The following is a 21814-nucleotide window of genomic DNA, read 5'->3' as shown; positions in this document are numbered from 1 at the left end:
TCTACCCAGGCTCTGATATTACCAGATAAGAAATCTAGACACCTTATTAAACTACTTAAAGCCCTGGATCCTCATATGTCAGAAAAACAATCTCCTTCACACATCACGCTCACAATGCATATGGAACTTACTGGGTAAGTTTGAACGACACTAATTTTAATGATTATTACTATATTTAGATCTCAGTCCTAATGAAGTTAGCATAATTTGTTGTTTTAAGTATCTATCTACTATAAGTCTGAAATTTTTGTTGAAAAGTAAGAGAACAAAACCAAAAAGCTTTGTGGAATGGCATGAGAGTTACTCTGAAGCAAAAGGAAGCCAACTTTGTATGCAGACCATAATAGCCTCACCTCTCTCAGAAGGATATGGTTACAGGCATTTCTGGTTACTCTTCATATTAAAATCTTCGCCATTTTGGCTTTGAGATACCAGTCCCTTATTGGATGTTTCTACATACTCCATTTTAAAGGAAAAGTTTATAACTTCACTTAAACTATGCCTTGAATATTAATTCTTTTAAAAAAATTTTTAATGTTTATTTATTTTTGAGACAGAGTGTGAGCAGGGGAGGGATGGAGAGAGAAGGAGACACAGAATCCGAAGCAGGCTCCAAGCTATAAGCTGTCAGCAGAGAGCCCAATGCAGGGCTGGAACTCATGGACCACGAGATCATGACTTGAGCAGAAGTTGAACACCTGACCGACTTAGCCCCCCAGGCACTCCTAAATATTAACTCTTTACAGCTGTTGGGAGTGGTCAAATTGATTCATTGCTTCAACCAAAGCCCCAGTGAAATTGAAATTTAATCTATTTTAGAAAACTAGAAAAATCACACAATTTAATCTCCATAGCTACTATTCATTATTGAAGACTGCAGGAATGATATTGAAAAAAAAGAGAGGGAAATAAAACATCAACCCGCAGTTTCAGATGTTCTGGACTGATGATGTGGTAGTTTTGATGGCAGACCAGGCAAGGCTAAAAATCCTGGAACAACCATTTACTGGCTGTGTGTCCTTCGGCAAGTTACAGTATTTCTGTCTCAGCTTATGTGGGTTGAAAAATGGGATAACAACATCTAACTCAAGAGATGTTGATGACAGAAGCCAAAGATTGATGCTAATAAAAGCTTCATGTACTATGTGTTCCTCATAAACATAAAATCCAAATGAAAGTTAAAAGCACCAATTCTTATTCTTTCCCATGAAAGAGTAAATTAAAATTTAAAAAGTTAAAAGCTTCCTAAACTCGAAAGGAAATTTAAATTAGGTCTTTAGTTTCTGAGAAAACGACTTAACTACTTTAGAAAATCACTTTAAAAGGTAAATTTTCCTTTTGGCTATCTCAGAATCTTTTTCCTGTCAAAAGCCTCCTCTTTTCCTCTATTTTCCAGATGTCAGTAAACTGACTATACTACTTTGAGCTAAAGTAACAATCAGTTACTTACTTGCTACTATTGACTTGTGAGCAAAATGAAAAAATACATTACTTCAAAAACTTTCCTATGGCTCTTTACAACTACAAAATGCATCAAATATAAGTGAAAAGAAGTATTTCAAGCAGCAACTTATTATTATTGCCCTGTATTCAGTGCAACGTGAGTCAGGTACCACAGTAAAATGAACTATACAGTTACCTTAAAAAGCATGGTGAAGGGCACCTGGCTGGCTCAGCTGGTAGAGAATGCGACTCTTGATCTCAGGGCTGTTGAGTTCAAGCCCCACATTTGGGGTAGAGATTATTTAATGAATAAAAGTTTAAAAAAATCCTTCACAAAAAGTATGGTGAAGAATATAAATCTTATTCATTCATCACTGTCATCCTAACATGGCAAGAATGAATGGAGAAGGAAATCTAAACATCAATGTTCCAAATATTTTTCAAGGGTCAAATAGTAATGCTTTAAAGTCATTCAAAAATAATCCTGTAAACTAAATTAAGGTTTCCTATTCTACTCAATACAGTTATGAGCTACTGTTTCCACATGAGACCCAAAACAAAATCCCCACTCTTAATTTAGGGTATCTTACAGATCAATAAATTGCATGAGTTCTTTCAAAATTTTTTTAATGTTTATTTCTGAGAGAGAGAGAGAGAGAGAGAGAGAGAGAGAGAAAGAGAGAGAGAGAGAGAGAAAGAAAGAGAGAGAGAGAGACAGAGTGTGAGTAGGAGAGGGGCAGACAGAGAGGGAGACACAGAATCTGAAGCAGGCTCCAGGGTCTGTCAGCACAGAGCCTGACGCAGGGCTTGAACCCACAAACCATGAGATAATGACACATGCAGAAGTTGGACACGTAACTGACTGAGCCACCCAGGTGCCCCTAGAGTTCTTTTAGTAAAGTTCACTAGTAAAAGAAAAAAAAATCATGACATTTTATACCAGATGTCAAAGGCTTTTTTGGAATATAAGAGACAATAGTCTTTCCAGACTAAGGAAATATCTTAAAAAACAAAGAACACAAGGAAGAAGGTAGAACTTTTACCTTCTCAGATACTAATATTAATGTGGTAAAATTATATAACATCAACACAGATTAATTATCTATATTAATCTGACATAAATATGCTGTATCCAATATGCAAGTGAGTAATAGATCAAGCGTCTATTGTACAATATTATAAATATGATAGAATGTGTAATTTATTGTATTAGTAAATTAACATGTGTTTAAATCATTTTGAAGGACATAGGTAATTAATTATGACAGTAATATAAAGTAGCAAATATTTATAATAAAATTCTATTTTATTATTTATTCCATAAAAATGGAATTTTATTATAAATATTTGCTACTTTATATTACTGTCATAATAAATTAAAACTAGACATGTACTTAATCAGAACAAAATAGCCTTGTTTTAAATGTCTCTGTCAAGAATTTGAAACATTTCACAAATAAAGTTAAAGTAACATTTATCTCAAAGATACAAGAAGAAATAGATACATAGATACATGTAAAATGACTTGACAACAAAACAGTCCATCATAAAATATTCTGGAACAAAGATATATTTCTCCAAGAATAATTTAAACAACTTGGGTCTCAAACTGTCAACTACACCCAAAATTCTTTTAATAAATTTTTATCTGTGGTCTATTGAACTTATATAAAAATGTTGAAAATATTTGCCCAGGTTTCTTCAAATATAATTCTACTGAGCTTTTTCTGTCATTATTTTGAATGAATATTATAGGGTCTTCTTCGTAGGGAAAATACTCAGAACATCTACTTATAGGGAGGTGGTTGGGAGGATGGGGGAAAATAGCTGATGGGGGTTAAGGAGTGCATGTGCTGTCATGAGCACTGGGTGATGTATGGAAGTGTTGAATCGCTATATTGTACACCTAATACCAATATTACACTGCATTTTAACTAACTGGAATTTACATAAAAGCTTAAAAAAATATCCACTTATAGACGAAAAAACCCCAAAACAACACAAGTCTCTCTTCACATAAAGTGACTAATTTATCCTTTCTGATAAATAGATTATGCAGATTCTTTAAAGATATAAAATGAAGGGGCGCCTCAGTGGGTCAGTCGGTTGAGCATCCAACTCTTGATTTTGGCTCAGGTCATGATCCTAGGGTCATGGGATTGAGCTCCTCTGTGCTGAGCATGGAGCTTGCTTGAGATTCTCTCTGTTTCTCCCTTTGTCCTTCTCACCCACTCACTCATGTGCTCTTTCTCATAAATAAATAAATAAATAAATAAATAAATAAATAAATAAATACACACACACACACACACACACACACACACACACACACACACACTGGATCTTCCCAGGGTCATTCATGATTCTTCTTGGCGGACAATAGATAAGTGGGGCAAATGAACAAAATCACATACCAGAGAATAAACAGAAGGTAAGAATCACTATTTCCCACCATTGATGCTGTAAACTAATGGACGAGAGTAGTGGAGGCCCCTCCAAGAAGCCAAGCAGGTTTCTCATCAGCACTCTTACTACTTACCCAAGGTTTTCACCAGTAAAATCACAATTTCCTCCAAGCCATACCTCCATGTCTTAAACATTCCTCCTCTCCCCACCCCAGTGCTCCTTCTTATGCTCATGTCATGCTGCAGGCTTCTGGAGTGAAAAGGTCAGAGGCAAAGAAACATTTGCTACCTTGATGTGCTCCTGAAGCTGAGCCTGGTGCTGCCGTGTCAAGTTCTCATGCTGTTTCTGAAACTCTGCAATCAGGAGTTGCTTCTGGATTTGCTGCTGTTGCTGGATAAGGAGTAATTCTTGCTGCAGTTGCTTTTCACGGACAACAGGATCCACCACAGGCATCATCATCCTGAGGTCTGTCCTCAGGTCTAAAGGTGAGATGGGCTCCAGGCCCACAGGAACCTCTGATTTCACATCCACTAGAGAAACAGGGAGAAAAAAGGGCGGGGGTAGGGGGCATGACAGAGGATAAGAAATTAGCACAGTGACTTGGAAACAAACAAAAAATAAAAGAGATTATACCCTACAACAAACTTTAGGTCAACTACTGTAGTCATTTTTTACGACGATGATAAAAAGTCTTTTGTATATTAGTTTTGATAAAAAATGGACCCTATGCTCATTTTCAACCACCAATACCCCTTCATGAATCTTCTAAATTTCTCTTTTCAACAAATTTCAATTTGTTTTGAATCAAAACAAAACAAAACAAAACAAAACACCAAACAGATGAAGCTAATCATTTACTGGTATATAAGTCATTCATAAAACCTATTCTACTTGATCAGTTATGCAAGTCAGGTAAACTTAGGACAAAAAAATGCAACTCTGTTGAGAAGATGCCAGGTTATAACACAGAAGTATCACAACTCAATTTCTACACTTGCAAACGTTTTGGTTTGTAATTAGAATCAGAAGATATATTCTAAGATATACTCCTTAAGAATTAAGGAATTCCTGGGGTGCCTGGTTGGCTCAGTCAGTTTAGCTTCCTACTCTTGATTTTGGCTCAGGTCATGATCTCACGGTCATGAAATCAAGCCCTGCTTCAGGCATGTGCTAGCCGTAGAGCTTGCTTAAGATTCTCTCTCTCCCTGTCTCTCTGCCCCTTTCCCCAACTTGTGCTCTTTCTCTCCCAAATAAATAAATAAACAAATAAACAAACAAATAAATAAAGGAATTCCTTAAGAATTAAAGCTTTTTAGCAAGGTATCTGTAGGGCTATGGGACCTAACAAAGAAAATGACAGATCTGCATGCTAAAATCTTGAAAATGATAAGTAGGTCAGCTAACCAACCACAACAATGGTCCCAGGTCCAAACATCAAGGAGTGAAAGTAGCCAACTTTCTATGTACTGTTCTTAAAATGATAATATTTCAGTTACCTTATTCCTAAAATGAGCAAGGCAGAAAAATGGTGAGGAAGCCTAAAACAAATCAAACCACTAGAGGAAGAAGATTTGGAGAATAATTATAGGACATTTAAATTTTAAATATCTAAAATAAATTAGACAATGCATAACAATTCATATTATACACACACACACACACACACACACACACACACACACACACACACATATAATTCTACTCCTGTTAGATAACTTGTAGGATAGAAGGCATAAGCACAAAAGCTCATAGACAAGGAAGACAGGCAGTAACAACATGGAACTATTAAAAGGACTAAATGGAATAATCCACTCCAAGGACTTAAAACATATAGTACATTTCTCAATAAATGCTCTGAGTTTTTTAAGTTATATAAAAATTGAAATTTCCTGCATATGAAACTAGATGATACTGTGTGGCTCACAAAACAAAAATATTAAGAACGAGTATGCAAATAAAATTGCATGTGATTTCCATTTAGTACTAGAAAATAAAAACACTAAAACTTCTAGAAAAATGGAAAAAGGAAAAAGAAAATAAAGGAATATAAATAAGCAATTTTAAAAAATTTATCTTTACCAGTAAAGAAATATAAATTTTAAGTGAAAGTAAGCCATTGTTTTCTAAACATTAAATATCATCTATATGATTCATGCATTTACCTGTGTGTGTATATAATGGCCCATTGTATGGTGTAAGCATAATACCAAGTAGACAACTATGTATTGCAAGTGGCACTACCAAATAGCTTAAAACTTCTAAAACATAATTTGGTGATATGTAGGAAGAGGTATTAAGTATTTTACCATTTGATTCAGGTTTGCCAACTGTAGGAAGATATCTTAAGGAAACAATAGTAACAGGAAAAAACAGTTCAATGTCATACTATTTATTGAAGTATTATTATTTTAATTAAAATCACCAACTACAAGGAAATGTCTAAGTAAAATATGTCACATCCATATGGTGGAAAAATACACAATCATTAAATCATGGGAACATGAAAAATGCTATTACAACATTAAGTGAAGAAACAGTAATAGAAGTGACACATACCCTATGATAGCTCTTTAAATAAATATCATTTAAGTCAATATACATTTATTGAGAACCTTAAATTCTCAGGTTTGATGCTAGATGCTGGACTCAGCAGTAGAGCAAAAATGACAAAAATTCCAACCCTCCCAGAGCATTGGGTTCTTAACTGTATTAGTCTCTGAATTCGTGTACCAAAGACTGGTGAGGTACAGAAGATAGTTGTATCTGGGGTGGAAATAGGAATAATTTTCCCTTTCTTACTTTTCTGTATTTTTCCAAATTGCATTTAATGTTCTGACTACTACTGTAAGTAACTTACATCTGTAGATTCCAGGTTGGGAACTACAAAGTTTATATTCTGTGTGGATTTAAGAGCTATTTTCATTGAGTCAAGAAAAACTAACAGAAATCTTGTTTGTAGAAGTTAAGGCTGCAAATACTGAATGAAACATTAATGCCCTTACTTGTCACTTGAATTGCACGTACAAGGCAGGTGGGTGAGGTGGAAGGGGGGCTGGTATCAATCTTGGGTTGCTAACACTGGTCATTTTTCAGTGTATTGATCAGAAGCTTGTGTTGATGATGCTACATATGTCACTTTAATGAAAATGGTAAAACAGTTTATTAATGAACCATTGTTTGGTGGACAATGTCTTCTAAAACACTGATGTTTATGAAAGGAAAGATAGTAATTGTGACGAGTTGGGGACTAAACGAGGATAGTAGCCTCTAAAATCTCTTCGTTGCAGTACCTGCTATAGAACTTTCAATCAAGACTCTGGAGTAACATGAGATTTTGAACATTAATTTATACAGTTGGCATAATTCCAACCAAAAGCAATGACTGTTAATGACGTATTTCATTTTTGCATTAAAAAGGCCAAACTACAGCCCCCAGTGTTTACATGGAAATCCCAATAAACAAAGGTCAGAATTTAACCCTATAAAGACAAAATGTAGAATTTCAAAAGACACTGGCCTCTCTCCTTGTTGGCATTCTTCTTATCCATAAATTGTGATCATCAAATCTCTAAAAAAAAAAACAAAACAAAAACAAAAAAACCTTCCCACAAAAAAAGATAAGGGAAAAAAGTCCCAGAACTCTCCAAAACAGCTATTGTCAACCTCAAAGGGTAATTTGACTTCTTAACCTGCTATCCCAACAGAAATGATTGTGTCTAACTGCTTGCCTTTGTTCAGAGACTAATCACTAAATTGTGAAAAATCACCCTCAACTTAGAAAAACTGCTCTTGATTATAAATAATTGCCCAAGACTGAGAGAAAGCGGCAAGCAAGATCCCAGTCTTTCATCCAATTTATTCAGCAGCAATCCACATTCCATTTGTCTAGACTAAATATAGCAGCGTTTATACAAGAAATCAATAGTGCTTGCAGAGAGGAGAGCAAAGGCATGAATATTTCATCAAACTCAGAGAGAAATGGCAATCAGCAAACTGATGGTTCTGTGTAGGTCATCTTTGGCCTGCTGGATTAGTTCTGTTACTTGGACAATAGCTCATCTCTGGCTAATCATAATCATATCATAAGCATTCTTTCTATTTTTAACATTAATTGTATTGTGGGTGACAAAGACTCATCGTATTCCAAAAGAAATGATGGATTTTTCTTACAGCTTCTGTGACAGGCTAATAAGCCTCTCCAGGAGCAATAATAGTAACACAATACCAGGGCTGAGTTTCAACAAGTTACAGTCACTTTCATATCACAGAATGTGAAAGAAAGGGCATTGTCCACAGCTGCTATATTATCATAATTAGAAATAACCAACTTACAAGAAAAAAATTAACAACCAATTTTAACAATGAGGAAATGGAATCATCTCTATTCATAACATTTCTTGCATAGGAGCATGCAAATTCCTTACAAATTACTTAGAACAGGTGCCAGTAGTACATAAGTTAGAAGGAAGTTGATGGAACAAATTGTAGTTATTAGTAGCACTAGTTATAAACAAATGTTTTTTTTTATTAACAGACCTCAATTACTTTAGCTCAAGACTTCATGCTTTATTCGGACTCACTATGTTTGTCTGAGATTTCAAACACATGCCAACACAAATATATGTTATATTATATTTATATTATTAATTCTAATACCACATGCCCAGTCAGAACATTTCCACATATATATTAACTAGTCTTAATTACCACTTTACAAATCCCTTGTCATTCTTTCTCCAGTGTCTTTCTTAATTGTTTCTTTGATAGTTATTTATTCTTCTTTTAGCATTAATCAACTCATGAACTTTTCTTTTAGAAACTGTTTTTAGTTTTTAATGAACATGGAAACAAAAAAGCTCCCATCTCAAAATTAAAATCTCAGATCATGTAGATGTATATAACAATCACATCTATTTAAGCAACATATATACCCTGTTTATACTTGTAACTAAATTTCTTTGACAAATATATTTTTAAACTATTAAAGTACTAATTCAGAGTTCAGAGAATAATCTAGTAGCCATGGAGTGTTTCATTCTTCACCATAGATACTGTTGTTATTTACAGCACAGGTTAAGTAGAGAGAATTTTTGTATGTTCATAAACAGAAATCTTTGGTTTCTCTTTATCTTATAAACAAGAATCCATTCTTTTTAAGAATGTTTTAAGTGAACAACTTGCAAACCCCACAGATGGAAAAATTCTACAGACACACAATTTTGGCCATTTACAACAATCACAACTATGGCTGCAGCCTGTTGATGCTGTTCCTCTGGTAAGATCTCAAAGCAGTAGACTGCAAACTTCAGGTTTTTACAAAAAAATGGCATCGGCACAGACTCACCACCAATTTGTATGTGTCAGTTTAGCTAAAAGTTAAAACTTGCAAAAATGTAATAAACATTAGGACCCTGTTTATTTCAGTTAATGTTCATATACAGCAACTGCAACTCAGAATACAACGTCACCGATGCAGACCTGTACAGCCAGTGTACGTGAAAATTAAGTTCTCTATACCAAGGAAATGGTTGTCCACAACCACTGGCAAGTGGACATACGAACTACAATTTCTAGATCTGGGGAGAACCAAATGTTGCTTGGACTATCTGATCAGCTAACATAAGCAGTTTTCTTTGTGAGCCTTCTTGAAAAGCTATTGAAGAGGTCTTGGGGATGGGTGGAAGGCAATCAAAAAGTAGCTCGTTATAGTCTCTGCCCTAACTACAGCACTGTATGTCAATCTCACCTTGAGGAATCTTCAAGAGTTTACTCTGCAATGGAGGATAGATTCTAGCTTCACTACCACTTCCTTGTCATTGGTTATTTTCATCACTGAAGAGGGTTTTTCGGATAGAATACATGGGTTTTGGGAAATAAATATAAGAACTCAAATCTTTTTCTTCCTTCAACTCTATGAAGTTGATTTAAGCCCATTTAAACTACCTTGATATTTCCTTTTCTGATACCTATCACCTGCCACCCCACCCTTCTAAGAGTCTTTTGGAACTAAACATATACAACTTTGTAATTTTATTTACATTTTTACTCCTTATCTCCTGTTGGCTACATCAGAGCATAAAGCTATCTAAGGACAGGGCCCTGTCTGATGCTTGTTTGAATCTTTTCTCTCTAGTCCTTTATCTCAATAACTATATTACAGCACAAATTTTTAAGTATTATACTATCTAAAGAAAGTATCAGATATTGCCCAGGGCTGTATGTATCTAAAACAACATTATAATCATTGCTTTTATGTATCATCAAGCTGACATATCATTTTGCATTAACTCCTTTATTCAGCAAATATTTGTGAAGCCATATTTAACAACAAAATAGTTTTTAGTCAATAAGTAGGGAAAGCCTTCAGAGAACTCATATTTTGATGCAGAAGATCAACCCATAAACTTATTTAGAAAACATGACACATTAAAGGCAATGATGTTGGTGTTCCAGAATCCCAGCTGGGTCCCCTTCTATTTTCTCGCCAGGACTCTCCATGGTGATCTCTTCCATTCCCAGGACTATTTGCTTCCTATATGGTAACAATTCTATCTCCAACCTAAACAGCTATTCCAAACTTGCAACCCAAATGTATAACTACTATCAGCAATCTGCACTTAACTGATACTACTCTTTCTCCAGCACCTCTGGTCTCAGTTATTGCAACAAGAGACAACTGAAGTGTCCCTTTTATTACCCATATCCAATTGACAGAAATGATCTTTTCTACACTCAAATACTTTTTGTATCCATTAAGATCTCTCCACTACCACTGCCTGTTTTACTAAAGCAGTCCTCTGTCATGAAAACCAATCAACAAACCCCAATCTTTTTTTTCTTAAATGTTCTTTTATTTTTGAGGGAGACAGACGATGAACAGGGGAGGAGCAGAGAGATAGGGAGACACAGAATCAGAAGCAGGCTCCAGGCTCCAAGCTGGCAGCACAGAGCCCAACGCGGGGCTCGAGCTCACAAACTGCGAGATCATGACCTGAGCCGAAGTCGGACGCTTAACCCACTGAGCCACCCAGGTGCCCCAGAACCCAATCTTTAACAGAGCTGGCCTGTCCCTCCATGGCGTGCTTTCTGCCTGTGTTTCCAGCCTCAAAACCACCTACTTTCCCTTCACGTGAGTCATATTGATCTTGCAATTCCTTAAACACACCATGCTCTCCTAAGCTTCAGAGATGTCTCATAAACATTATCACTTCCTAAAACCCAATCCCACCCCATTTTTCTACACTGATTCTTATTTATCCTTCATATAATAAAAATGACTTGCTCTAGGATGTCCTTCTGAGTTTTATTGCATTTTCCTATTAAATTCAATTCTTTTCATAACATTAGTCTCCCTTCATCATTATCCTAAATTCCATGAGAAAAAGGAGTATATTTTCAGTGCCTAGCACAGCATAAAAATATAGTAATGCCTTAATGCATAGCTGGAATGAATGAAAAAATAAATGAATAAATGATAGTCATGGTAATCACATGGGTATAAAATCAGAAACACTGCATGTATGCATATGTATACACATGCCCAAGTAAAATCCTAAAACAATTACTTATTAGGTCTTTTCGACTGCTCAAACTTCAGATAAATATTATTTGACTGCTTAGATTATTGATAACTGAATGAGTTTCCATTAATAGTGAATAAATATTTGTAAAAAAAAATGATCTCAGATATTTTTCTACCTAATGTGTCATTTCACATTTCCCATGTCATAATCTACTCTTTTTTTTTTTTTAACATTTATTTATTTTTGAGAGACAGTGACAGAGCATGAGCAGGGGAAGGGCAGAGAGAGAGTGAAACACAGACTCTGGAAGCAGGCTCCAGGCTCCGAGCTGTCAGCACCGAGCCCGACATGGGGCTTGAACTCACGAATCACGAGATCATCACCTAGGCCGAAGACGGACACCCAAACGACGAAGCCACCCAGGCACCCCTCCCATGTCACAATGTACTCTTAAAATTCAGTGTGCTGACAGGTAATAATCACCAAGTGGGGTGGGAACACTGAGTAAAATAAAATATACCCATTTATGCTGTTTGTCTCAACAGAGATCACCAAGAACAGGACACAGTGCTAAATTATTGAAACAATAAGGCCTAATTTGTAAAGGATTATTCCAGATTATATTATTAGAAAATGAGGCAAGGAGCACCCAGGTGCCTCAGTGAGTTAAACATCCAACTCTTGATATCGGCTCAGGTCATGATATCAGTGTTCATGGGATTCAGCTCTTCGCGGGGCTCTGCGCTTACCGCACAGAGCCTGCTTGGGATTCTCTCTCTCTCTCTGTCTCTCTCTCTCTCTCTTTCCCTCTCTCTCTCTGTCTCTCTCTCTCTTTGCCCCTCCACCACTTGCACCCTCTATCATATTTAATAAACTTAAAAAAAAAAAGAAAATTAGGCCAAAACAGATAACTGTAAGCTAAGAATTTTCTGGTCTCCAGGTTGAAAAATGAAGAATTAAATTACTAAATGTAAATAGAAAAGAATAAATCCTTCTTTAATAAAGGTAAATAAAGAATAAATAAGTTATTTTATCAAAATTCTTCAATGCTTTCTCCAAAACAACCAATAATTGACTTTATAAAAATACTGAACACCCTTAATTGAAAGCTTTTCATTGAAATGTATAGTGTTATTTCTGCCTTAGAAAGCACATTTTCTCTGAAAAAGGAAATTAATAAATGTGACTGTACCTAACATTAAAATTGGGAAATGGGAAAACAAATAATACATCCTCAGTCTGATGACAAAGCTGCCCAAACTTCACTTTAGTAGTACAAATATTCTTAGCTGATTTTCCAGTTACTACTTATAATAGCATCATCATGAAATAAAAAAGAATTAGGAAATTATCAAACATGAAAAGAATAATTTTCAAAACAAGAATTATTTAAGTTGATTATTCCGGAAATACACTTCTCCCTCAAAGTGATTCTGTTCAAGTTATACGTGTCTTTAGTTTCTTAAAGTGCACTAATACACGGCATAAATGAAAAGAAAATACACGCAAGAAGCAATCTGGGCTTTGATTTACTATTCTCTTATTTCCCAGGGGTCTGAACAGGAAACAAAAATAACCACAAATGACTAAAATTTCAGTAGGCCTTGAAATATCAACATTTAAGTTAAAGAAAGCTAACTTTTTAATCAAAGCCTTACTATTTTGATTTACTTAATTCAAATTCCCTCTCTGCAAATATGCTTTTGAATTAAGCAGTCATAACAAACCATAACACAAACACGAATTGCCAACTCATTTGTAATACCCACTTAGTTCTAAACTATCGCAGTGTTTCCTAGTTCCTCACTATTCGAGAACCCAGTAAAAGCTTCATTGAGCTTCTTGCAGTAGGGAAACTAGATCAAGCCAATTTATGGGACTTCAAGGTAATAGGAGCTAAGAACCTAATCCATATTATTTTGTAATTTGAGATAAAAATTTAACTTGACATAATAGTACCTGTAAATGAAACCTTCAGTAGATGAGAAATTTTAGTGTTTTTCAAAATAGAAAACATAAGTGTTAATCTATGAAGTTATTTATCTAGCCATATATAGCACTCATCATCTGGGAAGAGCAAACTGACTTGTGTAAGAATTTCTGTGAAAGTGCGACAAATGGTTTCCTTCTCCGTTTTTCTTCCTACAACCTGTAAGTTCTTCTAGGTTATAATCACTAAATTATTACCACTTGCAAATGGCTAACAATACTTCCTTCTGCTTATGAAAACCTAATATTTGAAGCAGCAGATTCCCTTGTAACCCTGTATTCTAGTTCATCATTTGACACATAAAATAATAAGTAAGTTTAAGGTTAGTGAATATTGATTGACTAAACTAGCTCTCTTGGCAGATACCCATCTCCAACAACATTCTTCGTGTCCAAATCATATTTGTTTCTTCAGAAAACAGACTTTTTTCCAAGGGTGTGTTCCCACTCTTCTATCAGGAACCCTTGTCAGTGGAAGTATGTAACTATGTTCTTTTTTGATGAGAAAAAGAGCTTTTGTGTGTTCTTGTATCCTGCCAGCAAAAAACAAATACCTTTGACCAGAAAAAAATTTTCAATCTTTCCTGAGAGCTTCAATGTTTAATATACTCAAGACAAGAACATAATAAAAGTAGGAGGAGGAAAAGAGCAGAGATGCTACCAGGTACGACGCTTCCCTCCTTTTCCTCTTTGATTCAAACCATGTCTTTTGTATCTACCCTCTAATCTTCAATCCTACAGGATGGAAACAGGGTCTCCACCAATGCACTTTTTTTTTCCTTCTCCAGATCTGGGTTGTTTGTGAAGTTCTAAGGAAATCTTTATTACAAACCAAAAAGTCTTAAAGTCCCACTAAAACCTTCTAATATAGGATTGTACTGACTTTTAAAAACATTTCTTTAAACAGCTGGACACTTTCTTCAAATAAAACATTATGATCAGCCCCAACATATAAAACCAGGACGAGCCCAACTCTTCAGGAGGAACTGATGTCCTACCCACTAACTTCCGCTCTGGCTCCTTCCCCTGGAAATCCAGATTCCATGGAATTCAGTTTGAAAATCACTGCACTATTTATTTGCTAAATTCAAATCAGAGACAGATTACATTACTGCTCTTTCAAAGAACATGCATTACTATTTTGTGGAATTGTGGGAATTTAGAATTTTTGAATTGGAAATAATAAAGTTCCACTTTGTACACACAATTTGGGAGAAAAGTAAATGCTAAAAAATAAAAATTCATCTAACATTGCATAATTTCAAATCTAGCCAGACAAATGCATTGGCACCTGTGTTTATGTTATTGCCACATGGTGGCACCACTTTTGCTCACAAGTAGAAATACCCACTATCCTTTGTCAGGAAGCACTTTGAATATGTGAGTTTTAAAATAATTATGCAAGCTTGGAATTATGCAAAGTTTTCAGGGCTTGAGCATTCTAATAAAATGTGACTTCCCTATGCGGATTCTAAATTTGGCTTTCTAAACTTGGTTAAGAACAAAGATACCATAATGTTAGTCAGTCTGGAGAGTTGCTTTCTTTTAATTTAAATTATGAAGCCAACACCAATACCAGTGCTTATTATGTGCCAAACACTGTTCTGAATGTTTTACAAAATAAATGTTAATTCATTTACTCTTTTGTACAACACTATATGAGGTTGTAATATCCGGTTACCAATGGGGCAGACATGATTATGGTCCTTAGTCACAGATGACGAAATGGAGGCCACGGAGAAACTTGGCCAAAGTCACATGGCTACTAACTGTTACAACGCGAATGAGAACAGACATCATTCACTTCCAGGGTCCAGGATCTTAGCCACTTCACTCTTACTTGTGAGTTCTACAAAACAGGTAACCAATTTAATTTCTATGTAGTTTATGTTGGCATAAACCTTGATATAAGGAGACTGAAAACTTTTTTGTTAAAACAATATCATATATTTTACAGGGTGCATGGGTGGCCCAGTCGGTGGAGCCACTTCGACTCTTGATTTCTACTCAGGTCATGATCCCGGGGTCGTGGGATCGAACCTTGCACCAGGCTCCACACTGAGCATGGAGCCTGCTTAAGGTTCTCGTTCTCTTTCTCTTTCTCTCTCTCTTTCTCTCCCCCTCTGCCTCTCTTCCCTGTTTGTACTCTCTCTCTCTAAAAAAAAAAATAAATAAACAAAAAAACCAATATCATATATTTTTATTTTTAACAGTAAAGAGAACCATTTACTTGTAATTGCCAATATATACAAAAGAGAGATTTGTAGAACACATTTATGCATATTTTGACACATTTGTGTATTTTCAGGTGAGTTCAAGGCATCCTTCTCAACACCTGTGTTCCAATGCTTTTCTAAGAAATAATTCTGTATTTAGGAAGTGCAAATTTGGTATTTCATCCTTCTCTTTTAGCTACAGAAAGTTCTGTTGAGTCTAGACAATTTTTTTTTATTTCATCTTACTTTCCAATCTCAATCTACTAACTCACAGGTAAAGACTGCCTCATAATGAAGTTATCCTTAGTATTTGATTAACTAAATCCCATTGGATTATATCAGAGGTAGAGACACTGACTTATAATTAACTGTAAATAGTGTTAATGAGATTTAAATGTGTTGTTCATAAATTTCTAGATTACTTTTTTAATTGAAGTAAGTAGTAACAAAAAGGAAGAGGCAGCTGTTTTTTTGACAGTGTGAGAATAGATTTGACAGGATAGACTGTGGTGGTTTATTTTTTGTGATTTTGGAGTTTTTTTGGTGTATGAGTCCCTGTTCATTATGAGGGATGATCTCTAGCCATTAAGGCACAACTTAGATGATAAGTGTAAGGATCTACCTCAAAGAAGGGCCTGAAGTTGTCAGAAAATTCTGATTAAAAAAAATATTTACATATATATATATGTATAAATCAATAAATCTCTATCTGTGCATTAACTAAAGACCTTCAGAATCTGGCATAAGAAAATGTAATAATTTTTCTCTGTGGTTGGTGTTTAATTAGATGTCATTAAAATTTCTATTTCTGGTAGAACTCATAGTATCTGTTTATAGGAATGGCCTGTATTCAGAGAACTGTCAGCATTATAGAACAGAAGTTTCTCAACATTTTAAGCAAAGCTTTGAGATGATCAGTCTACAACTTGAAGTGGTACATTTTGTACAAACAAAGTATAAGAAGTTACTTAAAGTATTAAAAATAAACAGGATTCTGTAGAGCTGGGGTCAGCAAACTATAGCTCATGGGCCAAACCCAGACTGCCTTGGTTCTTCTTTACCACCTACAACCTGAGAATGACTTTCACATTCTTGAATGGTAGGAAAAAAAAAAAAAAGTGAAAATTATTTGGACTTCAAATTTCAGTGTTCATAAACAAAGCTTCATTGGAACATAGTCTATCTATTCATTTACATATACTGTATGGTGGCATTTAAGTTATAAAGTCAGAGTTAAGTGCCACAGAGACAGTATGGTCTGCAAAACCTAAAATACTTACTATCTGACCCTGACAGAAAAAAGTCTGTCAAACCTACTGCAGAGGATCTACAGCCAATATTTTATTTTCACACAGTGATGTTTCCCCATGATAACCAAATTTCTAAGCCACCTCTCTTCTCTACCCTACTTAATTAGAAAGTAGAATATACTGACAAGATGACCATATAAAAAAAGCTCTAAGTATTTTCATTGGATTGATATATTAGTTTTAGGATTTGTTGCTTGCTTCTCACATTAAGCAATTAACTGGAAAACAAAAATATAAACAAATATGATGGCATTTTTAAGTTTATTTATCTATTTTGAGAGAGAGAGAGAGAGAGAGAGAGAGAGAGAGAGAGAGAGAGAGAGAGAGAGAATCCCAAGCAGCCTCTGTATTGACAGTGTAGAGCCTGACGTGGGGTTCGAACGTATGAACCGTGAGATCATGACCTAAGCCAAAACCAAGAGTCAGACACTTATTAACCAAATGACCCACCCAGGTGCCCCAAACATGATGGCATTTTTAAGTGACCAATATATGTTGAGCACTAGTTACAATTTTTGCATGAACGTTTTTCATTTCATATAGTAGCCTTGTCATTATCCCCATTTTACAGGTTATAGTAAGGAATACTAGATAGGTTTGAGTTAATTTTTGCAAGATCACATCTACAACATCATTCCTTAGGTGCTATTTTATCTTGCTTACTTAAATTTGTGGTAAATATTAATTTAGAATGAAGTTAAATGAAAGTCACCTTATCATATTCTATATTAAACAATTCAGGTAGGTTCTCCTTCTAATTTTTCTCCCTTCCATGAGGCAGAGATAACATACCCCGCATTTAGCTAGATCTAAAACAAATATTTGTTCAACTGAAATCTCTTTTAATAAAATAAAGAACATAGACTGCTCCCATCTAGGTAGCAGTTGTGATATATATATATATATATATATATATATATATATATATATGCACACATATACATATATTTAAAAGAGCTGTACATTTTATAGAAGTCAACAGATGAATGAATTTAGGAAAGGAATGTTTAGAAATTACAGGATATTGTGTTTATTTGACATTAAAATTTTTGTTAATAATGTGAGGGTTGATTTAGTTTGTACTGAGTATTTTAAAACCTTGAGGTTTTAAAGAAACATCACGTGTACCTCAAAGCTACAATAATACTACTACAAGGTTGGCTATTATGCCCTAGTGATAGATCTGTAGCCAAACCACTGAAGAAATTTGGTGCCTCAAACAAAATAGCCCTAGTAGTTAGCGTTGTAAGGGGGGGAGGGAAACTTATGGAAAAAAATAGTTACTCAAATGTTCTTCCAGATATTAATGTAATTTTAAATTAATGTAACCCAAGATCATAGGAAATACATTGCTAATCATAGAGCTTAGCAAAGCCATTCTGAATCCAATGGTTTCAATTTTATTTTCCACAGAATTCATGACATAACGTAGATCAGACTGGTAGAAGAGATTCAGCAGCTTGAGAACTCATTTGTTAAACAAAAATTTAAGTTCTAGTTTTAAAAAAGTGATTTAAATCAATGGTTTGCAATTTGTAATCCTTGAAAGGAATTTAAAAATGTAAGTATTATCTTGGTGAAACAGAAAAAGTAAGAAAAAAAATAGATGCATGCAATTTTTATTTATCATAAAAGAAATACACTTGTACAGGGGTTACTCAGGTTTCCTCTCCCTGCTGGGGTTGGAGGAGGAGTAAGGAGCTGGAACCCCTTGTGACGGGCTTAGGTCAGTAAGGGAATTCGACCTGCTGAGTTAGGCATGTGTCTGTTAGATTTATGTAGGCTATCCAGTTGGTTTTATTCCTTCAAGGTAAAGTTGGCAGGAGGCAGGATTCAGTCAAAGCCAAGGTTCAGAAATTTCTGGGCATGTCTGGAGAGCAGGTGGGGCTGGCACAGCAGATGTCCATTTGCATAAAAGATAAAGGCACCTCCTAAGAAAAACTCATCTTCAGAAAAGAGGAAGCCAGGCCTGACACACTTGACCTGATAACCAAGCCTCAGGGCCTGAGGGATTCGGACTGTGAACACACAGTTCCATACCTTCTCTGTGCACTCTCACCTCCAGGGCCCAGGGTTCAAAACTTGTTTCCATCTTTTATGCTACTCTGAAAATGCTTTCCTCAAACTCATTGGTAAGATTATATTGTTAAAACCAAGTCATTGTTTCATTTGATGCTCTCAGTCATGGAACACCGTTGCTTCAGAGAAAAAATAAATGAATGAATGAATATATCAATCACTGGCTCATGCACATATATTGCCAAAGGATAGAAGCAGAAGAAACATGGCAGAAAGAGAACTGAGTCTCCAGTTTTAATCCTGATCACTTTATTTCCATGGGCCTTTGGTTCCTCATGTAGAAAATAAAGCAAAGAGGCTAAAGTGATGATTCTCAAGCCCCTTCCTGGTACTAAGGCTATTCTCTCCCCACCCTCAAATTATATAGAACATATACTAGTCTCTATGAGAAAGTCTATCTCATGAAGGAGGCAATTACTGTTGGCCTTCACTGACCTCCTTGGGTAAATCAATAACCACCAGAGCTGGCTCTAACCATAGAGAAAGGAAGGGGTCTTAGGAGAGAAGAGAGGAACTCCTACCAAATAGGAGAAAATGACAGAGAATGGAAAATAGAAACTCCTTTAGAAAAGGTTTATCTAATTAAAAATTACCCTACGGCAGGCTTTGCCTGAGATACAAAACCCAATTATGGTCAAAATTGTTTTCTTCCTTGATTGTGGTGTTTGGAAACTTCTCCTCAAACTCTCCATTGTAAATAGCAAAACATTGCTTTCCATTTTCTGTTTCAAAGAAAACATCTTTTTCTACAAGAGTTGTTTCTCAGTGGAAAGTAATGACCCAAAATATGTATATTTTGTAATTCATTGCTTATGGGAAAAATAATAAACATTTTCCTCACTACAAGTGCTACTATAGAGCAATACAATACCCAATTTGAGAAAAACCAGATATATTATTCTGATTCTATGAAATGTGATGGATATTCAAGACACCCACATTGCTTAATAAAGTCACAGAATATTGACAGTAATTAGAAAAAAGATACAACTAAAATTGAAAAGTAAAACTGAAAAAAAAGTTACCCACAATTTAAATATTTTAGAATTTCTTTTTTTGGTTAACACAAAAAGATAACATTACTTACAAAGTCTTACAGAAGTAAAATTAAAACCTCATCACCAGTTTATTTTTATTATTTCAGTGCATTTAAATATGAACGAAACCTTTTTTTTTTCTTTTTTTTTGGCTGAAAAAATCCTGCCTTCCCCCCTCCAAAAAAGTACCCTATACTGTCCAAAGCATTTGGTCCTGTTTAATAGCTAAAAACTCTTTTTTCCCACCTCTCTCTAGTTTGGCTCCAAGTCAATGCTGTTTTTCTCATTCCAACTGTTTTGGACATATGCTGGCCCAACTAACAATGGTAAACACAGCAAGCTGTCTCTGATATGGTGCTGATTAAGTCATCTTGTGAGCAAGCAGAGTTTGGATGTTAAGATGCTAAGAAAGAAATTACTTTCAGAAATTCTTCTCCCTTTGAAAAATATTTAGATTCTCAATTTTAAATTATATGATAAACAAACCATGGGATACTTTGAAAAATATATTCATTCAATGTAGGCTTAAGCATTTGCAATACAAAGAAAACTAAGACACGATCCTTACATTTATAGATTTTACAATTTAAAAGGATAAGGAAAAGCATAGGGAACAGTGAAACCCAAAGATGAGCTTAAACATAAGTTTCTAGAGAGTGGCATTTGCTAAGTCGTAGAGGAAAAGAAGGTAGGAAAGTGAAATTATGAATACATTGAATTGTATTTTAATATCCTATTAGGAAAATATTAGTACAAAAGTAATATCTTAACCCAAGAATTAGGAACAAAGACCTAAAGAACATCAAGCATGTGGTACAAATAAATAACTGGAAGGAATATAAATATGATAGTGCATGAAATTATTATTCAGAATGAAAACAATTATTTTTAAAAGTTGGCATCTTAGATTCAGTTTTGGTACATTAGAATTGAGCACTTATTTTTCACTTAGCTTAGATTGCTATATGACAGCTTCCCCTCATTATGCAAATGGAATAGATAAAACCAAATTGTAAAATAAAGCCAGAAATAAAAGTTTTCTTTAAAAATGCATATGTATTCGGAAGCTTAAGAGGAATACAGAAGTCAAAAAATGGGCCACCTCAAATTTGAGAAAATCATAATATCTCACTTATTGATCAATAAAGCTCTCACCAAGTTACTACTATCCAAAATTTGAGTGTCATGAAAGCAAGGCAGATTAATTCATTCATAATTACAGATAATTATTTTTCAGTTGTACTCTTATCAACAACTTAACTCAGTTTTTTTTTCTTATTTCTAAATTATGTGTGCCCTGAAAATAGAAAGGTGAAGACTTTTGCTATCAAAAAATTTACCATCTAAGCAGGGTGGGAATCCAAGAGAAGAGAGGTGACAAACCAGATGAAAGGTATAAAATAAGATAAAGACTATACTATCTGAACAGATAGTTAGTGACGTTGATAGGTGCCAATCTGTGAGAGTTTTCTCTAAGAAAGGTATTGTGCTAGTAAGTACTTTAAAGACATTATGAAATCACAGACATAGGAAAAAATAATTTTGTCTGTAGGAGTCATTAGAAAGGCTTATGAGTACAAGATACTAGAGGCCAGAGGATGGGGAAACAGCTAGAAAGCTAATAGCAACAACAAAAGAATACCACAAGATAACCATTTAATAATTAGGGCTACCCAACACAGAATAGAAAGAAAAAGATGATGCATTAAAAAGACGTCTTCAAATCAGTAAGATTTGAAGACCAATTGGATAAAACAAGTAGGAATTTTTTGTAAAATATCACTGATACATTTAAATTATATAGCAATGTT

General features: G+C 34.8%; 1 protein-coding gene across 31 annotated transcripts in view; it reads right to left on the bottom strand.

Moving 5' to 3' along the window:
- The window catches only part of HDAC9 (histone deacetylase 9), a 939894-nt gene that overhangs the window by 454076 nt on the left and 464004 nt on the right, over positions 1-21814 (bottom strand). For all 31 annotated transcript variants that reach the window (XM_019825556.2, XM_045053248.1, XM_045053242.1 and 28 more), the window contains one exon: positions 4138-4379. In XM_019825556.2, the coding sequence (XP_019681115.1) occupies positions 4138-4379 (242 nt within the window). The remainder of the gene's footprint in view (positions 1-4137; positions 4380-21814) is intronic.

The sequence above is a fragment of the Felis catus genome, chromosome A2, assembly GCF_018350175.1.
Source record: "Felis catus isolate Fca126 chromosome A2, F.catus_Fca126_mat1.0, whole genome shotgun sequence".
In the NCBI taxonomy this organism is placed as follows: Eukaryota; Metazoa; Chordata; class Mammalia; order Carnivora; family Felidae; genus Felis; species Felis catus.
Note: the sequence above shows the minus strand (reverse complement) of the source record. Positions and strands in the feature narration are given on the sequence as shown.